Here is a 25051-nt window from a genome sequence, read left to right on the forward strand (position 1 = left end):
ATTTGATAATTCCTTCTGCATTTATTAGCTGATATTTTTCTGTAAAGACAAATCCAATCCCTCCTCCTCCCAGTATCACTGCACACCCATGGATTCTTTTTTCTCTTCAACTGGGTTATGATCCATTACTACCATTATTCCATGTGATGCTAAAATTATCCCAATTTGGAAAGTTGGCGGGGGGCCCTTCAAGCGGCTCCTGTTTCTGTTTGATAAGATTCCATTAATATGACTTGAGTGTTCCCTTGCTTTCTGGAACAAGAAAATATCCTAGGCTCACTTTACTCTTTTCCTGCCCTAGACCTACTATCAGTCTTACTCCAAGGAGCTCTGCTTCCATTTAGTGGGGAATGACATTTAGGAGGGGCACTCCCTTCTGAGGCCCTGGGGAACCTAGGGGACCCCTTTGCCTTTCCAACTGCTTGGAGGTGCAGGTATAGACTTGGGTAGTCTCTTACCAGTAACTAGCTTTGGCAGCATGTTTATAGATGGTGTGAGTGGGAATGATTTGCACTTGGCTGTGACAATGAACCAGCATGCTTCAGACTATGGGCTTCCCTGACTCTCAAGGTGAAACATGTTCTCCTATTCTGAAGCTTCAGAGTAATTTCTGCAGCTCTGTGGGGATACTCACTCACACTTGGGTTTATTTGCATTGCTATGAGAAGCAGAAAGGTTTTGCAATGTGATGCATTTGGTATTGCATCTCTGCTTTAGTACCTAACTCATTCTGTGATCTTTGTTATGTTTTTTAGCCTCTCTAAGCCTCAGTGTTCTTAACTATAAAATGGAGTGGATCCCACCCACCTTTCACAAGGGGCTGTTGTGTAGATAATATAGAGTTCAGAATGGCTCTTGACACATGATAGAGGCTCAGTAAGTGGTTATTATTGTTATTTTTTAATTCTTGCTTGGAGGCAGGTACTATGTTTTATTCATCTTTGAATTTCCCTAGGACACCCAGTCCAGTGCCTTGCACACAGGTGCTCATAGCAAGTGTACAATACCTGAATGAAGGCTTCTTGGTGATATGGCTTCAAATAAAAAATATACATATATGTATATAAAATCAACTGACACATTTTTTTTGAGAAGGGAATTGTGTATATACTGGTGGAGTTTTAGCTTTCAAGTTTGGAACCAACTGAGAGATAGACCCAGATGAAGAGAAAAACACCCTTTTGTCACCTGTAACGACATTTAGAGAATACGACATAGGTGTGGATCTGTGTGATAATGGAGTTACAGGGATGTCACAAAGCCATAGCTGGGAAACACTATGTTAGATTATCACTGGAAACTCAAAATGAATTGCAGCATGGTCTGAGTAGGGCAGATGGTGCTTTTATCTAAGATGAGGACTCAGTCTTTCTCAGTTTAGTTTTTCTGCTCTCTCCTCATCCATGGGACTCCTGATATTTTAAAAAGTGCTTTCCCAAATATTCACACCTTGAACTTCTACTTTGGTTTTTATATCAGCCTGTGAGACAGCCAATGCAGGTCTTGACCATCTACCACATGCCCGGACCTGGGAAACAGAGATGACAAGAGATTAAGGCACCAGCCATTCCTCCACTCTGTACTCTCTCTGAACCGGGTGTCACCAAAAAAGCTGTCTACCTGGGCCTTGTAAAATTATTCTCACCCCTGACTGTCCCCCTGTCCTCCTGGAAACCCTTCCACTGGGTTTCATGTAGTGAGGGTTAAAATAAGAAATAGCCTACAGAATCATTTTCTGAACTACTATTGAAGACATTGTGTGCTATATTATTATATTCATCATATATCACAGAAGGATATACCCAATGTGTTCTTTTTGTAATTTGGCGCTAGACATCTGATATCTCAATAGCAAATATTGAGAAATTTATATAACCCATCCAACTCTATGCATTTGCTAGAATTAATGCCTGATTAGAAACATATGACCCGAGGGTTTTTTAAAGTGTAGAGTGTTTATCATTCCCACTGATAACTGAAGAATTAACCTTACTTAATGGAAGGTCTGGCCTTTGCCCTTCGCTACTGGGAGGTGATCTCTAAGGCCCTGGAATGTCCTGTCTGTTGGCAGTGTCTTTTCCTGGGGTTTTGGCCACTGGACAGTCTAACACTGTGATCTCTGATGGAGGTTTTGGGACACATCCTGTGAGTTCTCACCTCCGAAGGAAGTAGAGACTAAAGATATTAACCTGACCTCCAGGAGAGAGGTCACAGAACAGTATTTTATGGCCAACAGGACATGTGAAACGCTGCTGTGTCACCCATACTTACCCGCATGCAATGGCACATCCCGATGGGGCATACGCACACGCCATCACCCACGTGCAGGGCATTGTGACCGCGTGCTCCTGCAACACAGCACACACCATGCACGCAATGAACGAGGGCACTTCTACACAAACGTCAGTTTTGACCAAGTAAAATCACTGAAGCGTCTACCAAATTACTTTCTAGTTTCAAAGGTCAGTGGTTTGGGCTGAGACTGATGAGGAGACTCAGATCCTCTATAATCAACCAAACTTTATGTCATACATTCTAAAAGTTAAAAATCTCAACTAGCAAAAGAATATCCTTAACGTCTTACTTCTTTCTTACTGTTGTACTCCCCCTGCTGTTCTGAATGAATATTGGGGCTCATTTTCTTCGAAAGATCTGTCTGAATTTCATTTCACATACGTATATGCTTCACCTTATTTACTCAGATTCCCTCTATCTTAAAAACGTATTCTTGAATGATTTTTTACATGTATGTTACAAGTTTGTTTACCTGTGAGTGAGTATACAAGAGCCTCTGTCCTCTGTGGGTCTTAAATCATTCCTGGGCAGGTAGGAATGGGGGTGGGCTTGGGGAGGGGGATTAGAGCTGTGCTCTGGGAGAAAAGGAAACCTGTAACATGGAAGCATTCAGAGGAGGTGTAAGTCCTCGGCTCCTGGCTGGGGTCTGAGTCACCCGTATTCTCCTGCACGCATATAAGCAACTAAGGCATGATTCAAAAAACTTCTGAGTCTGTGGCCCTGTTTCCATGGGAGCCATGGGCCCTGGACCTGGTTCTAACACCAGCGAGATGTGCAGCCTCACACAGGCTGGCCGCTGTCTTACCTCATTCTCCTTCTCCGTCTGGGAAGGGAGAGGATGGGACTAGATGGTTTGTAAAGTACATTCAAGTGCTGGTCTTCTTTCCTGTTATGATTCTCTGTGTTTTTGTGGGGAGACATGGGCCTTGATACTGCCTGTCAAAGTTCTTTGTCACTCATGGAGTAGTAGCCCTTCAGACATCATGAATAACCTACTTCCACGAATGAGTGGCCACTCTCAGCACAGGGCATCCCGGCCCCTTTGCTGACAAGTGATAACTATGGCCCTGCCAGGGACCACAAGCGGCCACCCAATGGCTCCCCAGACATCAGGAGGCGTGTGCCCTACGCCATGCTAAGGCATAAACAGAAGCAACCCCCTAGCCCCAGCCCTGAAGATGCTGAGGAGTTCTGGAGAGGCAGAGTGATGTATAGGAAAGCCCTCTGCAAATTGTTACGTTGTCATTTTTATTATTCCCCAGGGGCCTGACCATTCCGGACTCTGCTCTACAAGATGGTTCTGGGCCCCCTTGAGCAGGTTGTATAACAACTGCCTATTATGACACTTACTGAACACGTTCAATAATGCGGAATAAGGACGCTGTTCAATTTGAGACAGATAATAGGTTTCTTTTTTATACAGTGAAGAGGAAGACTTTCTTTCTAAGTAAACACTGGAGTCCATATCTAATATACAGTACTTGTTACTGCAAATGCCAACACGATGCAGGCGTGCAAGCGCACGTACACATAGATTCTGGCCTTTCTGTTGCATTACAAGTCTAAACTTAGGTCTCACTTGGAGCAGTACATGCCTATGCCAGACTTGCAAGCGGCTGAGACTCCACGGCATCCCTGTGAAGAGCAGTTTAATCCCACTGAGGTCTCAGCTCCCCACCCACTGTTTGCTCAAGTCCACGTGCTATGGAGTCTCGTCGAAGACAGAGAGGGGAGAGGAAACTGGGGGTTGGGTACCTCTTATCATCAGCCAGAAGAAAAATCCTAAATGCAGTAGTAGCACGTGTGAACGTGACAAGTTTCGGGGCCATGCCCTTTCCTGTTTCCGTATCGGCACCCTCTATGTTCGCCCTGCATGCTCTTCTCTGGGCGAGGTGTTCGGCTCAAGAGAGCAATGAATGCTACAGTGGACTGCTGAGCCATCCGAACACGGGTGGGCTTTCATGGGGTTTGCACCCCCAAATAGGCTCCTGAAGGGCAGGGAGACCAGTAGTGGGGTGCTTGGAGAGGACGAGGACAGGGCTGGGGTTCTGAAGTGCCTCAATCCACCAGGGACAATGCCTTACCTTGTTAGTAGTGAAGGAATCCCACACGATCACCTTCCCATCCTGGAAGGAAATGAGTAAACAGTTGAACAAGCTAGAGGTCACCACTGGGGAGATGGAAGCGGGGAGGGGCAGTATAGGGGTAGGGGATGAAGAGGTACAAATTGTTATGCATAACATAAGCTACAAGGATATAGTGTACAACACAGGGAATATAGCCAATATTTAATAATAACTATAAATGGAGTACATAACCCTTAAAGCTTGTGAGTCACTATACTGTACATCTGTAACTTATATAATATCGTACATCAACTACACTTGAAGAAAAACAAAAAAGAGTGAACAGTTCAAAAATTCTCAACAAGCCCCAACACGTTAACTGCTGAGAACCTCATGGAAAGCCAAGTCCAGCTGGGCAGTGCCAAGTGGAAAGCCAGAGCAAGTATCTGGACAATCAAGACCCTCCAACCCATCCTTGAAGAAATGGGAGTGGGTGGCGACAGCACTTTCCAGCCCGATGCAAGTCTCAGTTCTCAACCTTGCATCCCTTGTGTAGATACAATGACAGAAAGCAACACTCAGACACTTCTTTTATGCCAATTATAAACCAAGCACAAATTGTTGGTAAACTGTCATCACCATCGTACCCCGAATGTCAGTAAGTTATACAGGGATAAGGTAAAGCTGAAATTACCTTCAGATGCCTGACAGTAACTAATGGTCCCCCCACCCCACCTCCCCAGCCTGTCCTCCCTACCATTCGCCTGAGTCCACGTTCCCTGCAGAACCGTGTAAGAGCCCCACCCCACTCTTCGCCCCCCTCCCTGTGTGGAAGCTGTGGAGGGGGACTGGGTGGGTCTGACATCAGTCTGACTCCCCCAGGTGCTCAGGGACATCACAGCCTCACCCCCACCCACCCTGCAAAACAACATGGGACTCACACCTATGATGGTGGGGACCCCCGTGGGCAGCTGTTCCGGAAACAAAGAGCACTCCCTGTGGAGGGTGAGCTCTGGGCGATGCCACAGACAACACGGCCACTTTCACTGCAATCGTTCTGCAGCCCCAGTAGGGAGTGTGGGGAGGGGCTATGATGCCATCTGTTTGTAATGCAAACCCATCAGAGATAAACCCACGTAAGCCCCGGTCACTGCAGTGCAGTCGTCTACCCAGAACGTGGTGTAAGGGTTGTCTGGGCCCCCAGGCTCCCGCTGGCAGTGGAGGAGGACGGCTGAGCCGACCTCCTTCAGCACATGGGTCCCCCCCACATCCTCAGGGATGGAGAATCTGCAGCCTCTACCGCAGGCTTGATTTTTTTTAATCACTCAAGCCATTTGGAGCCAGATCTGGTGAGTGAGGTGAATGCCACTTAGGGGCACCAGCAAGGTCTGAGTAATGAAAATGACACAGCTGCTTGCTTCACTTGATCTGATGGAGGATTTCCATATTCACGCTGTGTGGGGCTGAGAGGCCGTGATCAAAGGCAAAGTCGGCGGTTTGGGGCCTTTTAAGACTCCTAAGCACATTTGTGCTTCTAATTTTTCTGACTAAACGCCCATACATGCTGTGTGGGTGAATTAGACAACAGAGCAGAGGGCTGCGGTGGGGCGGGGGGTAGAGACTCAGTGTATCACCCAAGTCAGCATTCCCTTCAGAGGCTTCCTCCACCGCACAGCCCGCCTGCCTGGCTCCACCGCCCACCTACTGTGCGCTCTGGAGAGAGAAAGGCAACCAAGACGCTAAAAGCAGTCTCATAACTAAATGTGGTCCCTCCGTGAGCACAGACAGCAGGGGCCTACGTACCTGGAGAGACTGTGCCTCCACCCCAAACCCCAACCCACTCAGTCAGGCAGATGAATTTCCTGCCTTTTAAGGGAGAAAGGCTGCTCTGAGTCACTCAAAGCCTGTTCCAGAGCCCTTCTGCTGTTTCCCACCTTCCTCCCTTCCCCCACCCACTCTCCGACTCCCTCTGCAGTAGAGGTGGATGGATGGAGTCAGTCAGCAGTGCTGAAGCATCCCTCCTCCTCTCCCACCCTCTCTAGTAAGAGTGGTACACGAGCGACAGAAAGTCCAACATATGGCATCCTTTTAAGGATTAAAAAAAAAGTCTAAAAGGCTAGGTGGCAACATGTACATCTCAACAACCACTTTGTAAAAAGGAGCCTTTGGAAAAAAGTCTAGAAAGAGGTGCTCTAAGATAATAATGATTGTAACAGGGTGGTAGGGGTAAAAACCTTTTCTTTTTTCCAGTTAAATACATAACTGATACATTAAATTTTTTATGAACATTTAAAAAGCAAGTGCAACGTGATATACTAGATTTGTAGGTAATACAGGAGATTAATAACACCTGTCCTATCAAACATAGTACCGACAGAGATATTAGAACTCATGGATTATTTAGAATATTTACAGTTTTGATACTTAAAAGGGTTATAAATAAAAACCAAATTTTCCTTTGAAAAAGCTGGACTAAAGGCAGAGGCAGGGGTCGGGGGGGCGGTAAACTGGCCATAAAAATATATGACTTCAGTTTATGGTTTTATGTTCAACGAATGTAACATCAAAATAGACATAAGAAGCACTAAGCAGTAGTAGCTAGCCTCCTGAAAGACATGTCCTTGTCCAGGCCCCTCCGTCATTATATCGGTGTTGGTCTGTGTGACCAGTGGAATGCAGAACGGAAGGAATGTCACTTCTGAGGCCAGGTCATCAAAGACAGCACGGCTTCTGCCTTTGTCTCCCTCTCCTGCTCTGGTGGAGGCCAGCCACCATGTCGTGAGCAGCCCGATGGAAAGGTCCACATGGTGAGGAGCTAAGGCCTTCAGCCAAGAGCCATGTGAGTGAGCCATTTTGGAAGTGAGCTTCTGCCTTAGCCAAACTGTCTAATGACTGCATCCCTGACCAACATCTTGACTGCAACCCTGTGAGACACCCTGAGCCAGAACTATCCGGCTGAGCTGCTCCTGATTCCTCACTCTCAGAAACCATGTAAGATACGAAATATTCACTGTGTAAGTTGTTAAACTTGGGGGTAATTTGTTATGCAGCAGTTTAATAACTAATACATAAGATGTAAAAATAAACCATGTCAGCTATATAAAATGAATGAAAGAAGTATACTTCACAAAATACATAGTTTAAATTTGTTCTTTAAGGCATAAAAACCGCTAAACTCTTAAACTGAAAGAAGCCACAATGGCACTTCAACCACTTACGCCCTCAACTTGGAGGAAAAAACCCCCTAATTTAAAAATGGTTTCACTTACAAATAAGACCTTGAAATATACTCAGGAAGAAAACTTTTGAATGGTTTGTAAAATAGAGTTTATAATATTTCAGTTATTACTAATTTCAAATCTACCCAAATTAGTGAAGTTTTCAAGTATGCCAGAGAATTCTTACCGGGGTAACTCGTGTCCTTTGGCGAACAGGCAGAGACATAGCATTCGGAGAGGGTCTTTTGAAAAGGACGGCTCTTTCCCTTCAGCTTACAATCAGAAATGTGCCCACCATCACCTGACAGGTGTGACGTACCTGCGAGGAGCTCACGATCCTCCTCTTATCCTTGCACCAGTCCATGCACAGAACCTTGTTCCCGTGGCCTTTGAGGGTCCTTCTGGTCTTCATGACAAACTGCCCCAGGGCCTCCACGCGCTCGGCCACCTGGTGCACTGCAAGGACAAGACACACTCAATCCTGTGACCAAGGACCAGGTCTGAGCCACAAGTTGGCACACGGAAGCCGTCGGTGCTTCATTCTCCTGCGCTTTACCCTATTGCCCTCGCGATGCTGTCTCTTTCAAGCTCAGGAGAAGGTAGAGACACACTGTCATTCTCTCTGTGTTTAAGACCCTACATTTATAACTTATATAATATTGTGCATCAACTATACTTCAATAAAAAATGACCCTGTTTTTCAAAGCACTTCCATATATGTACGTTGAGGGGAAAAAGGACAGGACTGCCTCATATTTGCAAAGCTCTGCATAGAACTCTCCCACTGAAGGGCCACAGCTCTGCAAGGCGGGCAGGTAGGCAGTGGAGTGAGATCGCTATTCCCTTTGAATGGGTGAAGAGACTGAGGCTTACAGAGGTTATCCAGCTGATACGAGTTCATACAACTGACCAGGAGCAAAGTGGGGGCTTCTGGTTCTTTTACCTACTACTTTCCAGTCACAGGGACAAGTGGCTTTACAGAAACTGTCCTATCAGGTGCCAGGACATGCACCATCTGCTCAACAGCAGGCCCTGTGTTTCCTCACTGGTCCCCCCCATGCCGGGCACGGGTCTGGGACATGGTAATTGCCCAATCCACGTGCTGCAGGAAAGCAAATTGACTGACCCTCCAAACAGTACACTGTGGATTTACTGAAAACTCACAGGGCAGGCAGAGATCAACGCAACATTGCACAAGTCTGAACACATGATCTGCAGAAGGTACATACCTCAGGAAGGCACTCCAAAAATCAATCTCTCAGGGGCTGGGAACACAGCCTCTTTCCTGAGGCCAAGGGAGAGCTTTTGGGGGGCTTTTGGAGAGGCTGTCAGAGGGAGACAAATTCACGCAAAGTAGCAGAAAGGGCCCCAGAAACCATCCAGTCCATGCCGTCATTGTGGAGGTGAGGAAACTGAGGTGGGGGTCATGTGGCTTCTGTCCCCTTGTGCGGTGCCACTCCCTTTCAGGTTGGAGGCTGCTCCGGGCTCCTAACCCCACCTCTGCTTCTCCTTCCTCTAAATCTTTCAGCTGGGCCTTTTTCTGGGCAGGTGGGGAGGAGAGAAGGGGGCATTCTAGGCCAGGGGACAGCCCCAGGAAAGGTGTGGTGTCTTGGTATAGACAGAACACCACGCGTAGAGAGAGGCAAGGCTCCGGCTCTGGCCTTCCCAGGGAGCTGCTGGCACTCACTGGGGAAGTGCCCACCTCCCTCACTTGAAGCCTGGGCTGAGGGGCTGACTCTGTGCTTTAACCCTTGTGACAACAGTGCCCCTTCTCAGGAAATCCTTCCTTCCTTCTTCCCTCCCCTCTTCCCTTCCTTCTCTTTAAATACTTCAGTGTGTATTTCCTGAAAACAAGGAACTCTCTTGCATAACCACAGTACAACTATCAAAGTCAGAGAACTGACACTGAAACAATACGATGTCTAATCTATAGACCTTATTGAGATGCTCTCCTTTGTCCCAACAATATCTTTACAGCAAAAGAAAACCTAAGATCACGTGTTGCAGTCACTGGTCGCTTTCCTTCATCTCTAGTTATTTTTTTCCCCAACCTGGGCTTGTCTGATGCTTCCTCAAGATCAGCTTTGGGTAATGCACGTTTGGCAGGGACACCACAGACTAGCGCTGAGGTCCTGCCCCGAACACCTGTCCCGTCAGGAGGCAGCCCGCTAGTCCCATCACCAGCAATGTTTACTCGGATCATTTGGTCAAGGTGGCGTCTGCCAGGGTTCTCCACTGTACAGTTACCATTTTGCCTTTTGTCATGAAAAAGTACTTTGTGGGGATGTACTCTGAGAGTATATAAACGTCACAATACTCCTCAAACTTGAATACCCTACTTTTAACATCCATTCATGATTCTTGCCTGAACCAATTATTTTGATGGTTGGTAAGTGGTGACTTTTCCAATTCCATCATTCCTTCTGCATTTTTTAGTTGACTTTCTAATATAAAGAGGAGTGTTCCTTCTTCCCCAACGTATTTATTCATTCGTTTACCTTAGTAGGGACTCATGGATTCTCATTTTATTCAAGAAGTTATAATCCTTTACTACTATTTATTTTGATGCCCAACTCATCCCTGATTTGCTCAGTGTCGAGAACTTCCGACACGTCCCCATCATCCTCGGAGCACATCTTCTTGCGGGCTCATGTTCCCTCCCTGCCCTAGCCCTGGAAGCAGACATTTATTTCTCCAAGAAGGCTTGGTTTCTTATAGTTGCCCCATTTCTTTGTGATGAAATAAATATGAGCGAACAGGTTAAAAGTCTCTGTGAAAACCCATGCTGTTAAAAAGTACTTGCTAAACTTTATAAAGTGCTACACGAGTGTGCAATTATGATGCCATCGCTTCTGCGAAGACACCGCATTCTTTACTGCCACCAACAGCACGTTAGTCTTTTATGGAAACATTCTTCACAAAAACGTATTGAATGCGATTTAAAAACAGACTGAATGTTTCTAATTTCTTATAGGCCTTTTACACAAGCCTATACCAGCTCAGAGCTGTGAGCATATTCTAATTAGTATTTTACTTTGAAACTTCATACCAATATTAGTGCTGCTTCCCCCAGTTCAGCATTAGGACAATCATAGCCATTTAATGTCACTCTTACCAAAAAAAAAAAAAAAAAAAACAGATGACTCACCAACCAAAACAGGGCCTCCCTGCAAAGCATGAATTTGAACACATCCCAACTATTAATTATTTTTTCTCACTGCATTTTCTCTTCCCATATATAGATTCACTCCCAACCTACTCTATCCTGTTTCTATCTGCCAAATCTCACATCTGCTGAATTAGAGACTTTTTTAAAAACTTTGAACACCAGAAAGTAAAAACAAAAACCAAAAAACTGGGAACGAGTGGAACATGCTCTGTAACTCATTTGTGGGAGCTTGGTTCCGGACAGATGTGGCTTCTCTCCTTTGCCTGCTGATGAACCATGCCTTCAGGATTTAACTTTTTCTTTTTTAAAGAAAGAAATGATGAACACGGCTAGCTGGTTTCTATAATAACAACTTACTAGAATAGAATGACAGCCTGTTAAGAAATTCCACTAGAAGGTAAGTGGCAGGAGGATGGAGTGCTATCTTGTTGGATCTCCTTGGAGCATTCACTGCAACAGAGCGGTCAGGAGCCCGGGCTCCGGGTCACAGTCCTGCGCAGTCACACACCAGCTGTGCAACCGTGAGCCTCCGCTCACCTTCCTGCCCCCTCGCTTCCCTCATGGGGTACCCACACAGTGGGTACCCAGTAAATATTTATTGAAAGGATAAAGGGAATGCTCAGTGATTACTAAATTTCAGTCAACTGCAGCAATCCTAGGCAGCAGGTTTTGGTGGGCTAACCTAACTTTTCAGCCCCTTTCCCTTCGTTTTCTGTACCTCTCTCTACCCCTCATCCATCATCTCTGCTTCAGCTGCCAACCAACTCCTAAATTTATCAGTGCAAACTTGCTAGCACTGGCAGTGGGAGCCTCACTCGTTTCCTGATCCAAGGAGTCTGAATCCATGGGATGGAGCCAGGATGCTGCATTTCCACATGCTCCCCAGGTGAGTTATACCCACTAAAGGTGGAGGCGGGGCAGCTCTGAGAAGGTTCAGAAAGGCAGCTTCTTGGATGGGAGGGTGGGGCGGGGAAATGGGGCAGATAAGGGGAGGATTCCAGAGTCTGTGGTTGAGAACACAGCGATGCCTCAAACCCCAACGGACAATTCAGAAAGGAGCTGGTTGGGGAGAAAGCCATAATTCAAAAAGATATGTGCACCCAGCACCCATACGTGCACTGCAGCACCATTTACAATAGCCAAGACATGGAAACAACCTAAATGTCCACTGACAGAGGAATGGATAAAGATGTGGTACATATATACAATAGAATACTACTCAGCCATAAAAAAGAATGAAATAATGCCATCTGCAGCAACATGGATGGACCTAGAGATTGTCATACTGAGTGAAGTAAGCCAGAAAAAGGCAAATATCATATGCTATCACTCATATGTGGAATCTAATTTTAAAAAATGATACAAACGAACCTATTTACAAAACAGAAACAGACTTACAGATATTGAAAACAAACTTATGGTTACCAAAGGGGAAACGTGGTGGGGAGGGATAAATCAGGAGCTTGGGATGAACATACACACACTACTATATATAAGACAGATAACCAACAAGGACCTACTGTAGAGCACAGGGAACTCTACTCAACATTCTGTGATAACCTATATGAGAAAAGAATCTGAAAAAGAATGAATATATGTATATGTATAACTGAATCATTTTGCTGTACACCTGAAACTAACACAACATTGTACATCAACTCTACTCCAATAAAGTTTAAAAAAGAAGAAATAAAGGAGCTGGTTGGGAATTAAGATGGTAAGCGCTCTTTCTTATGAATGATGTGCAGGTAGGGTAGTTGCTGGAAACTGAAAGCCATGGCTGGAACTCAAGAAGAGGGATAGAGCTGGAAGTATAGGCTAGTAACTGTCTACTGCTTGAATGATGTTTCCCTACTATGCGCCAAATGCTTGGGTACGGAAAAGGAGAAGACAGTTCCTGCTCTTACTGGGCTCACAGTCTGCAGGGCACGGACAGGCCAGCACACAGGTAACCACTGCAGTGTAGTGAGAAGGTAGCTAACAGAGGTGTTAGGGAGCCGAGGCAACATGGCTGACTATGCTGCAGGTGCAGCCATTGGAGGAGACGTCACAGGAACCTGGTTTTGAAGGATGCATAGGAGTTGGGGTAGGGAAGGGGGAGGCAGGAAATTCGTTTCTTACCATTTACTTTTGTTCGTTATTCAGTAAAATGGAAGACGTGACCTAATCCATGGGGTGTGCTGAGGTTTAACAGGGAAAGCAAATTAAAGTGCTTAATGATATTCGGCTGGCCAGGAATCAAAAATGTACAGGTGGGGACTAGGGCTCTGAGGACCAAAACACTGGAAACAACATGACCTGGAGGAAAGAGAGCTTCTGAAATGGAAGGGCCATGAAATGTCAAATGTAATTACCTGTCATTTTTAATGACGGCAGAACATTCCACTTATGAATATACCATTAACTAAAAATCCCCAACCAGTGGACACTTACTTTGCTCCAGGGCCACTGTGATACCCATGCATTGCATTACCTCCTTAGATAAATTCCAATTTGTGGCATTGCTGAGTTAAACAGAAAGCACATTTTTGAAGGCTTTCAATGCCCATTGCCATTATCCATCATTTACCGTGTGTCTCCCACGTGACAGGTGCTAGGCTGAGAGCTTTACACGTGGTCTGAGGTCACAGGCTTTATCTCCATTTCTACCAAAAAGAAAACAGGCTCAGGGAGGCTAAGGACCTTATGCACACACAGACTTGGGCCTCTAAGAACAGATAAACACCTCCCACCGTGGGGTAAACTCTGGGCAGGTGGCTGTGATTCTTTAGAAAATCAAGGACTAGGTGAGGCAGCGACAAAGGCTTCCTGGTCCAGAAGAAACCCCAACCTTGGATCCCTCCCACTTCCTGATGTAGCCAGAGCAATGGGTCATTTAGACCAAGAGTCAAGAAACCCACCCTCACCTGGCTCAGCCACCACCTGGCAGGGAGAGGGGTGCCAAGTTAGAGCCAAAAGCAACCTTAGCAACTCGACAAGCAGTGCCCAGCATCATTCCCAGGCACCCTGTGCGGGGTGTCCTGTGTGCAGGGCTGAACCCTCCCTGCCCGGGGCCTGGGGTCGGGTAGTCATATGGAGCAGTTGTTTTCAAACTTCTATTTGAATTGCACAAGGCTCCCTACCCCTGCATGCTTCCACTTTCTCTCATAGATAAAATCTTACTAGAAGCCCAATCTAGAAACTAGACAGAGCAAAGCCAGGCTGGGGAACAGTCGAGCGAGCTGCTAGGTTCAGAGGCGCTTCTGCTCTGCACACCTCGAGCCCAGGGGCTCCCAAGGTCCAAACAGCAAGCGTGTAGGCCGACGTAGGGCGCCAGCCCTGTCACTTCTCAGAAAGGAAAATGAGGCCTGAGAGGAGGGCACACTTATAAATTAGAGGTAAACAAATGTGTCCTCTGAGCCTGTGCCCTCCTCTGTAAAACAAGGGTGTGAAGAGTTTATCTATGGGGCCTTGGAAATGACCTGTAATACTGGCTTCAGACAAAGATGAACTTTTCATCAAGATGTGGCTTCCCAGGGTATATGCCCAGTAGTGGGATTGCTGGGTCATATGGTAGTTCTATTTGTAGTTTTTTAAGGAACCTCCATACTGTTCTCCACAGTGGCTGTATCAATTTACATTCTCACCAACAGTGCAAGAGGGTTCCCTTTTCTCCACACCCTCTCCAGCATTTATTGTTTCTAGATTTTTTGATGATGGCCATTCTGACCGGTATGAGATGATACCTCACTGGAGTTTTGATTTGCATTTCTCTAATGATGGGTGATGTTGAGCATCCTTTCATGTGTTTGTTGGCAATCTGTATATCTTCTTTGGAGAAATGTCTATTTAGGTCTTCTGCCCATTTTTGGATTGGGTTGTTTGTTTTTTTGATATTAAGCTGCGTGAGCTGCTTGTAAATTTTGGAGATGAATGGATAAAGAAGATGTGGCACATATATACAATGGAGTATTATTCAGCCATAAAAAGAAACGAAATTGAGTTACTTGTAGTGAGGTGGATGGACCTAGAGTCTGTTATACAGAGTGAAGTAAGTCAGAAAGAGAAAGACAAATACCGTATGCTAACACATATATATGGAATCTAAGAAAAAGAAAATGTCATGAAGAACCTAGGGGCAAGACAGGAATAAAGACACAGACCTACTAGAGAATGGACTTGAGGATATGGGGAGGGGGAAGGGTAAGCTGCGACAAAGTGAGAGAGTGGCATGGACATATATACACTAACAAACGTAAGGGAGATAGCTAGTGGGAAGCAGCCGCATAGCACAGGGAGATCAGCTAGGTGCTTTGTGACCACCTAGAGGGGTGGGATAGGGAGGGTGGGAGGGAGGGAGACGCAAGAGGGAAGAGATATGGGAACATATGTATATGTATAACTGATTCACTTTGTTATAAAGCAGAAACTAACACACCATTGTAAAGCAATTATACTCCAATAAAGATGTAAAAAAAAAACAAAAAAAAGAAAAAGATGTGGCTTCCTCTCAACTTTCAGGGAATAGTTTTGCTATTTATTTTATAATCAGTGCACACAGGAACCTAAAGTAAAATGTAGAACGTGGAGGTCAATACACAAGAATTCAAGCCATGTAACTTCATAAAGTGCAATTATGCAACAGCGTCATTCCTGTTGTTCCATAAGGCCGTGAAAAAATGACCCCAGCATGAACACGCTCTAAAATTTCCCTGAAAATGAACATTGTGAAATTGATTGTAAATACAGAACACAAGTTCAAAGACATATGAGAGGTCTTAAATACGAAAACAGAACTCTTTTAAAAATGATCTTGGGGGCTTCCCTGGTGGCGCAGTGGTTGGGAATCTGCCTGCCAATGCAGGGGACACGGGTTCGAGCCCTGGTCTGGGAAGATCCCACATGCCGCAGAGCAACTAGGCCCGTAGGCCACAACTACTGATCCTGTGCGTCTGGAGCCTGTGCTCTGCAACAAGAGAGGCCGCGATAGTGAGAGGCCTGCGCACCGCGATGAAGAGTGGCCCCCACTTGCCGCAACTGGAGAAAGCCCTCACACAGAAACGAAGACCCAACACAGCCAAAAATAAATAAATATTTTTAAAAAATGATCCTGAATAACTTACTAAATTTTGCACCAACATACAGTCTTGTGATGGCCACAATTTGGTAGAAGATCAAAGGAATCAAGGAAGAAAACTTATCCAAAGCTAATTTTTAAAAACTCATTCTGTCTGATTCTACCCCAAGGTAGAATGGGGTGGGATGTATACAAAACCCTCACCCACCTGGATGGAAGGAAAACATTTATAATCACATTACCTCACTTGTGTTAGAGATTTTTTTTTAACATCTTTATTAGAGTATAATTGCTTTACAATGGTGTGTTAGTTTCTGCTTTATAACAAAGTGAATCAGTTATACATATACCTATGTTCCCATATCTCTTCCGTCTTGCGTCTCCCTCCCTCCCACCCTCCCTATCCCACCCCTCTAGGTGGTCACAAAGCACCTAGCTGATCTCCCTGTGCTATGCGGCTGCTTCCCACTAGCTATCTACCTTACCTTTGGTAGTGTATATATGTCCATGCCATTCTCTCACTTTGTCCCAGCTTACCCTTCCCCCTCCCCATATCCTCAAGTCCATTCTCTAGTAGGTCTGCGTCTTTATTCCCATCTTCCCCTAGGTTCTTCATGACCTTTTTTTTTTTTTTAGATTCCATATATATGTGTTAGCATACGGTATTTGTTTTTCTCTTTCTGATTTATTTCACTCTGTCAGAGATTCTTGAATTACCCCCAAACCATAAATCAGCCACAGACAAAAAAGCCTGAATTCCTGAATTAAAAGTTGGAAGGGTTAAGTTATGGTACAGCCTTTATGATGGAATACTATATGTTTCCAAATCATAATTTTTAAATACTGACATTAAAAAGAACTGTAAAATGACATGAGGAGCAATTCAATCCATTGGGTTAAATCAAAACTAGACTCATACAAAAAAAAAAACTAAACTCAAACTATACCTACTACAATCCCAAGTATGCTTATAAATACACACGCAGACATGAAAGCGTAAGCTATAAAGTCCCAAGTAAGCTTATAAATACACACACAAACATGAAAACATCAAAATCTTAAAAGTGGCTACCTCTGGGTGGTGGGGTTATGGATGACTTGTTCTCCTGTATTTCTGAATCTGCTACAGTGGCGTTAGCTTATTATGACAGTTTTCTAGCAAGAGGAAGGGGCGGGGAAATGAAAGGCAAGTTTGCTTTCTGCTCCTTCTGACACCACAGGCCACACGTGGAAGAGCAGCCGGAAGCAGATTACTCTGCTGGGAAACTCACTTTTATAAGCCTCAGTACACGCAGCGTATTTCCTTAGAACGTGGAAAAAGTGGATCAACATATTTGCTTCAGACTAATCCAGAAATACGGTTTTCCTAAATTTCTCCTTACACTGTAAAGTCAGAATAGTCCAAGGCTCTAGCCACAAGTTCACAAAGTTACACTTAGAACACAAAGAAAAGGGAATAGCATCAGATGATAAATCCTGTGGTTTCCCATATTTCGTCTGATTTTTAACCTAAAGACATTACACAAATCTTTTTTGAGCTGCTCTGCTCCTAGATAATAACAGAATCTTCCCCAAAGGAGCTGGGAACCGGAATGAAGTCATCCCCAAACAGGCCCACAAGGCTGCCACGTATGTTGGCCAAAATGAACACGGCCTCCCTCCTGCTGTCTGCTTTCAGCCTGTCTTCCAGATCATTTGTCTCTTTAATTTCAAGTTAAGAACTCTTTAAAACTGAACTCTCTCCTTTTCTCTGGATCTTGACTCCCATTTCAGTATTCATTTTTTATTATAAAAGCAATAAATGCACACATGTATATAAAGTAAAACGTACCTCTACATCCCCCCACTCCCCTCTCTAGAGATAACAAGCTTCCTGTGTCTCCCGCCACAAATTTAATGCATATACAAGCAGCTCTTGTTTAAGCTAATGAGACTATATCATACACACTGTTGGGCACTTTTTTTTTCTTACTCAATACTGACACCTCTTCACACACACACACACAGATTTAGTTTTTCGTTTCTGTTTTTTTTCCATTTTAATGTGACTCTCAGCCTTCTGAGAGACCGTCTACCATGGTGAGAAGGAGAGCTGTACTCCCCATTTGCCCTTAGAATAGCTGCATAACCTCTGGGAAATCCCTTAACCCTTCCCTGGATCTCTGCTGCTACTTCATCCCCAAGGAAAGGGGAGAGGGTTGTTGGGAGGGGAAGAAAACTTTTTGTGCCCGAAAACTGAGGCTGAAGCAGGTGACCCCTCTAGTTTCAAGAGCTGTGTGATAGGCCCCCCCAAAGATGTCCACATCCTAATTCTCAGAACCTGTGAATATGTTACCTTACGTGACAAAAGGTGCTTTGAAGATGTGATGAAGTTAGGGATCTAGAGATGGGAAGAGTATTCTGAATTATACAGGTGGGCCCAATGTAAGTAATTACAAGGGTCCTTATAAGAGGGAGGCAGGGGGATCAAAGTCAAAGAAAGAGATGTGATGACAGAAACGATGTTGGAGTGGGGTGGGGTCACAAGCCAAGGCATGCAGGCAACCTCTAGAAGCTGGGAACAGCAAGGAATGGACTCTCCCACAAAGCCTCAGAAGGAATGCAACCCTTCCGACCCATTTTAGATCTCTCATCTCCAGAACTGTAAGAGAATAAATTTATGTTGTTTTAAGACACTATGTTTATGGAGATTTGTACAACAGCGATAGGAAACTAACACAAGCTGCCACCTCACGGTTCTAAAATGCCTGAGAATCCACCGAGCGAGCACCTACCCATGGGAGAAGGTAAGCAGAAGGCGATGACGGAAAACATGTGGAGAGAAGCAGGAAATGCTGGAGGAGTGAGGGGAAAGGCAGGGCAGGGGCCCGAGGCCTGGGGCTGTGGAGTTTGATGTAGGCTGGCTTCCCCTTAGGTCACCCATAAAGGCCACTTCCTGTAGTTAAAGTTGGCCCAGGGTCTGACTTGGGAATGAGGGTCCAACAAAATGGATGCTGGTTTGAGGGTCAAAGGGATGGGAGCTGTAGAACTGAGAGTCTGAAGTTCAGTTAAGTTCTCTTTCCTCCAAGTTTATGCTCTGTAGTTTTGTTGTGTTGAGTTTTTTACAGCAAGAATTTGGGCAAGTCAGAGCTAACAGAAGGCTGAACAACTGTCCTGGTTTGCCCAGGACTGAAGGCTTCCCAGTATGCAAGGCTTTCCATTTTAAAACCAAGAGTCTCAGGTGCACCAGGATGACTTGGTCACCTTGGCTACGGCCTAAAGACCTTTCCCCGACCAGGGTAGGGGCTACAGGGCAACCTATGATCTAACATCACCAAAATGCAAAAACGCACACGCTCAGGAAGAGGCTGAGAGACTGGAAGAGAGAAGAGCCCAGGGATCATGGAGATCTCTGTGGGAGAGACTGCGGTCACAAAAGGAGAAGCAGTGCTGAGTGCTTACAAGACCCCGGGGGGCTGTGACGGAGTGACTCTCCTGTTCACCCTTGTGGATCCTGAAGACACCAGGGATAGGACAGGGCTTAGGGTCAAAAGGAAGGCTTGAGCCATGTGCCATAGTCCTCAAAAACGGAGGGAGCCTGGCTGGGGTGTCAGGAGACAGCAGCATGGAGGAGGAGATCAGTTGAATGCTCGGAGACTCAAAGGAACAAGGGTTTTACATGAGAGTGGAAGAGAAGTGGTCCGGAAGATACAGAGGGAATAAAGGGGACCCTGACCACATGGCTCCTGGTCTTTTCTACTCAAAAATTCTAACATATGCAGGTGGGGATAAATCCTTCCACTGTGGGTCCAAAATTTGGCCCCGACCTCTGAGAGCACTGCATTCTTGGCAGGACAGAGGTTCCCTGTTGAAAAGCTGCATCTTGACCATCGCTCTGCCTTTGGCAATTTACCAGATTCACAGAAAAGCCTGAAAAATATCCCAGTGGGCAGCCTTTACTCTCCAGAGCGTTTCTGGAGAATGCCCTCTGCATTGAGCACTAAGACGTTTGGCAAAAAAGCTGAAGTGAGGATGGGCTGGAGCTCTGACTGGCTGGGCTGGAATCCTGGGTCCACTACTTACTAGCTGGGATCTTTCGGCAAGTCCTTTCACCTCTCTGTGCCTCAGTTTCCTCGTCTGTAAAATGGAGAAATCAGACGACCTACCTCCGAGGCACTAACACCATGCTTGCAGCATCGTCACTATCACCTGCAGAGTGTAGGAATTTGCAAAGGGAAATGGGGCAGACCCATTATCCATTCCCTACTTCTCTGATAACAGAACCCAACTTTGTTTGGGGATGGCAGCGTACTCAGCTCACTTCTCCCTTTCTCAGCCTCCCTTGCTTGTAGCCATGTGACCTAGTTCTGGCCAATGAAGTGCAAACAGAAATCTGTTGGGGAGAAAGGAGGTTTGTGAAAAAACTTTTGCCTTCCTGAAAAGAAGGAGAAACAGAAGCTGGTGCCTACATTCCCCCTTCTTCCAGCCCTGGATACGGAGGTGATGCTGGGCGCTGTGGCAGTTATAATCATGGGGCAAATGCCAGTGCTCTGAGGTAGTGGAGACAGAAGAAGCATGGGTTCCTGATAGCACACCGGGCAGCTGAACCAAAGCTGATAATCGCCTACCCTTGCTCTTGTTAAGAAAAATAACTCCCAATTTGCTTAATTACTTTATTTGGGGTTTGTAGCTAATTGTAGCTGAATACATTTCTAAATGATATAGGGGCTTAGCCTGCCTCCTACAAAAGCACAGCACATTTGAAATTCAGGTCACCTGCTTCTATCAAGTGATTTTTTTTTTCAAAGAAAGGAATCAGGTGCTAAAGGACCTAGCATAAACCCCATCTTTCTTTTCCAAAGTGAATGTAGAGGGGTGGTGCCAAAAGAGCAGGATCACAATGTATAGGTGTGCCTGAGAACACACGCACGAGGAGGCCCTGTTCAGCAAAGGGGAGCTGCCACCCTCAGGGCTGAAAAGGAAGCAGATGAAGCCACTTCCCCAAGCCTGGCCTGAGCCCAAGCACTACTGAGGACAAAGCATCCCACAGAGTAAAGGGAAGCTGATCCCACTAAGAGTCATGTAACCTGGCTATTTAGCTGTTCCCTCACAAAAGTCACAGCCCGGTTCTGAATTATGGTCGTGGTCAATAATGTAAGTTTATTTAAGACTGCTACTGCTGTTTTATGCTAACGACACCTCATCCATCCAAAAGCTTCTTAAACAGCCTTAGAGGAACTAAATGTTTGGATTTGGTAAGCTCCTCTGCTTCCCTTCCCCCATCTGGCTCTCCACTCTCGGACTGGAAAAGTGAGCTTTTATATCAGTCTGGGTCCTTGCAAAAGCAAAACTGAGAAAAGACAACAGTGATGGAGTAAGTAAAATGCTTACCAAAAAACCCAGGAGTTTACCCTAGGCCGCGTCCACAAGAGCTCGCTGCTTGCCCTTGCTGACAACCAACCCCCTCCCCGCCCACCCCGCTCCGCTGGGGAAGGGCAAGAATGAGATCAGCTTGCGTCTTCCAGGCAGGCAGGTGATGACCGTAACTGGTCCCACGATCCAACGTCAGGAGGACAGCGGCTAGGGGCCGCCCCCGCCCAGAGGCGGGCTGGCTTCCACTAGCCGGCAGGGGCTCTGCGAGGTGCCGGGAGCCCGCGAGCGTCCGTCTCGGGTCCCCCACCCGCGCGTCCGGGGGCTCGGGCCGCTACCCGCGTCTCATTTGGCGCCCGGGCACCGGGGCCCTCATCCAGGGCGATGGCGCGGGCCTGGCTCCGGGCCCGGGCCGCCCCGCTCCATCTTCTCCCCCTATCCCCCCCGGGAGCCGGAGCCCGTCTCCTTTCCCGGGCCCGCCTCCAGGCGCGCAGACCCCGGCCCCGCCCCGGCCCGCACTCACGCTCCACGTCGTGCAGCTTGGCCCGCTCCTCCTCCAGTTTGCCCTTGAGGCTCTCGGCCTCGCTCTTGAGCGACGCCAGCGTCTCGTTCTCGTGCAGCCCGTCGGTTGCCATCTTCGAGCGGGGACGCGGCGGGAGGGAAGCGGGGATGCGAGTCAGCGGGCGGCGGAGGCCGGGCCGGCGAGCTTGCGCCGAGCCGCCACCGGCGCAGCTCCAGCCGTCTCCCCAAGCGCGCCCCGCCCCTCGGCGCTGACGCCGGCTGCTGAGAGCCGGGCGGCTGCGGCCGATCCCCCTCCCCCCTTCCCCGGACGTGTCCGCGGGCGCAGAGTCCTTGCGCAGTGCCCTAGGCGAGGCCCGAGTTAGCGCTGCAACGCACAGCACCCGGGGACGCAGGGAGTGTCGTGCCCATTTTGCGGGTGGGAAAACCGAGGTTAGGAGGAGATACGTGACTTGCTGAAGGACGCGCACTTAGTGAGGACCAAGCTGGGATTCCAACCCAGGACTGTCCGACTCCTGGGAGCTTGGGTTGTCCCAGTGACACAGCCCTTGCAACACCCCTTTCCCCCAGTCCCTCGCACACATCTCCCGTCCTTGGTGGCTTCTGCCTGCCGAGAGAGGAGAGGTTAAGGGGGCCTGGCTCGCGCCACTGGTACCCAGTCTGACCCCTGGTAGCTCTGAGGCTCCCCCTACAACGAAATGAAAACTCTCCTCGTTTATTGACTTAAATATACAAAGCTAGTTCTGGCTTCTGAGAAGCTGTGGGGTCTTTGCCCGTTCTTGGTTTTGCCTTTCTTTTATTCACTCGGGAATTAAGTCCCTGGCAGCAGAAGGAAGTGGTGGTGGGGCCAGGGACACACAGGGACCCAGACTCGGGGCTTTTGAGCCCCTGCCCAGCGATCTCAGATACGTCACTTCTGAGGCAGCTTCCTCCACCTTAGAATGAAGGGTTGCTATAGTTCCCTCAAGGAAGCAAATTAGTGACTTTGTGGCCGACTCAAGCATCTGTTCTTTCCAGTCTCTTTTCATGCCAGGCACGGTTCCAAGTGCTTTACATTAATAACTCACCACAGTCACCCTGAATGGGTACTATTGTCACCTCCATCTTACAAATGAGGAAACTGAGGCACAGAAAGGTTAAATGATTTGTTTAGTTCACACTCCCAGAAAGTGTCAGAAACACCTTCCTCATAGGATCCTGATCAGGAGTAACTACGTAGAGCATTCAGAGTATGTGCTGGTTGTTATCATTAAGGCTGCCTGGTACACTTGAGCAATTCACAGGAAGTAATTTAAATGAGACACTGGACCATGGGGGACACTTCTCCCAAGGGTCATCTCAGAAGACCTGGAAAGAGCAGCATCCTCTCATCACCTCCTCAGGCTGGCACCTCTTTGCCCACCGTGGGATGTGTGTGTCTGCCTCAGGGGCTGCCTGTTTGTGAAAACCTGGGGTGAGTGGAGCTTCATACTGGTGTGTGCCCTCCTCTGAAGGCTCTTTGTGTAAAATAATCCCCAAACAGCCTCCAATCTGGAGACTTTACCATCTAGACATGAGGCCATGTAACTTTTCAATGGCTGGCAAAGTTTGCAAAGTGCCTTCCTGTGGTTTGCTGTTCACTGCTTTTTGTAAGTGAGGAAGCTGGGGGTCAGAAAAGTTGAGATCTGCTACGTTTCAGCAGTGGTGGAGTTACAGGGTTGCCCCTATCCATGAAAAGTGTCCACGGGGGGCTGTGTCTACACAATCCCAAACACCTGGATTAAAAAGTTAGCTGTCAGTCGTTTTGATGTCTGCACAGTCAAAAGAATCTGTCTGAATATTTGGGAACCCCAGGTGCTTGTGGTGGAGATAGCTGGCGACAATCCTCTGAAGAATATCTCCAGGCGGGGTTCTGACCTGGGAAGAATCTGTGATGCTACAGAGGACCTGACATCTGGGATTCTGGGCTCCTTCTGTCCACAGAGGAAGTTGTATCAAAAGGAAAAGAGCTGGATTAATAAATAGCACTGCTCCAGGATGGTAGGGCCATTAAAAAGCAGGTTTATTTTAAGAACTGAATGTGCTCAGTTTGCAGTTTGCAGATCCAAGTTTAGAACACAATGTGCTGCAGGTAGAAGCCCATCACACTGAGCCTGAACCCCGTGACGTCAGGATTACTATGCTGTACCAAAGCCTGTGTGCCACCTGAGGCTGCTTACTTGCAATTTGCTTTATAGGAATAATTTTTTTAAATGTGATCACTGTCAGGGGTTACAGTGGGACCAAAAGGATGAATATGGTTTTTCCTCTTCAGTTGGGTAAAATGTCAACGTTATCTTTCCTCCCTTAGATATGTGTTTTGTTTTTTGTTTTTTCATCGTGTCCATGATCAGGATTTCCTACTGAGCTTGTGGGGAAGAGTGCTTTACCACTTGTGACCAGGTGGGGGCTCCACACGGCTTTGCAAATCCTCTGAGACAGGATATTCCTAGTGCCTCAGCCCGGCTGTGGGCATTTCTGCGGCAAGATCTGAAGCCTGCGCAAAGCCATCTCTGGTGAGGATTGATGTGTGTACTTTGAAAAGTGCCAGGTTTTGTGTTCAGTGCCTACCCTCGCTGAAGGCTTAGACCCAAGGAGCACTTTTCCTTGAGCCTGATTTTGCTAAATACTGAGGCCCTATATGGTTCAATTTTCTGCAGAGCTGTTCCTAGGGACAGCTGGAACAGGGCCTTTGGGAAGGTGCTCCCCGGCTCTTTATTTACCAGAGTTTCTTTTAGCTTGCTTGCTTGCCAAGCAGACTAGGAGAAGACAGAAGAAAAAAGCATTAGCTCTAAAAACTAATAAGCTAAAACATTTATTGAGCACTTCCTCTGCTGGGTATTGTTTTAAACATTTTCTCAAATAAACTCACTTTTGTTTCCCCCAAAACCCTATGAGACAGATGCCATTATTGTTGTTTTACAGATGGGAAACAGACCTCCTGGGAGAGGGGAGGTCCATTGGTACAAGGCCTCCAAGTAACATAACTGGGAGTTGAACCCAGGCAGTCAGAGCCCAGAGCCCACATCCTAAATCCCCACACTATACTGTCTCACCCAGCCTGGGTGTGCTGCAAATGTGTGTGTGTGTGTGTGTGTGTGTATGTGTGTGTGTGCGTGAACTGATTCTCTGGCAACCCACCTGTCACAGGACCCTCACATTAGATATTGTTTCAAGACAAGTAATGACTTAAAGTTTTAAAGAGCATCACTTACAATTTCTGCACATGGTGAACAGTAGCTGAGCTGTTGAGATTTCTTGAAAACTGGTCTCAGAGCCCGTTGTTTGAAACATTTGTCACAGGAGCCAAATACGTTAACGAGAAAGGTCTGATCACACATCTTTTACCCAAGATGAAGCT

General features: G+C 46.7%; 1 protein-coding gene across 2 annotated transcripts in view; it reads right to left on the reverse strand.

The window, feature by feature from the left end:
• The window catches only part of GNB5 (G protein subunit beta 5), a 45340-nt gene extending 20289 nt beyond the window's left edge, over window positions 1-25051 (reverse strand). The window contains exons 1-5 of one of the 2 annotated variants that reach the window (XM_065901451.1): window positions 24906-25051; window positions 21677-21788; window positions 7899-8035; window positions 4380-4421; window positions 2272-2348 (exon numbers count right to left, since the gene is read on the reverse strand). In XM_065901451.1, the coding sequence (XP_065757523.1) occupies window positions 2272-2348; window positions 4380-4421; window positions 7899-8035; window positions 21677-21788; window positions 24906-25031 (494 nt within the window). In that variant the 5' untranslated portion in view covers window positions 25032-25051. Of the gene's footprint in view, window positions 1-2271; window positions 2349-4379; window positions 4422-7898; window positions 8036-21676; window positions 21819-24905 lie in introns of those variants that run through there. The other variant, XM_065901450.1, reaches the window with a different exon arrangement.

Source organism: Phocoena phocoena, chromosome 2 (assembly GCF_963924675.1).
Source record: "Phocoena phocoena chromosome 2, mPhoPho1.1, whole genome shotgun sequence".
NCBI classification, from domain to species: Eukaryota; Metazoa; Chordata; class Mammalia; order Artiodactyla; family Phocoenidae; genus Phocoena; species Phocoena phocoena.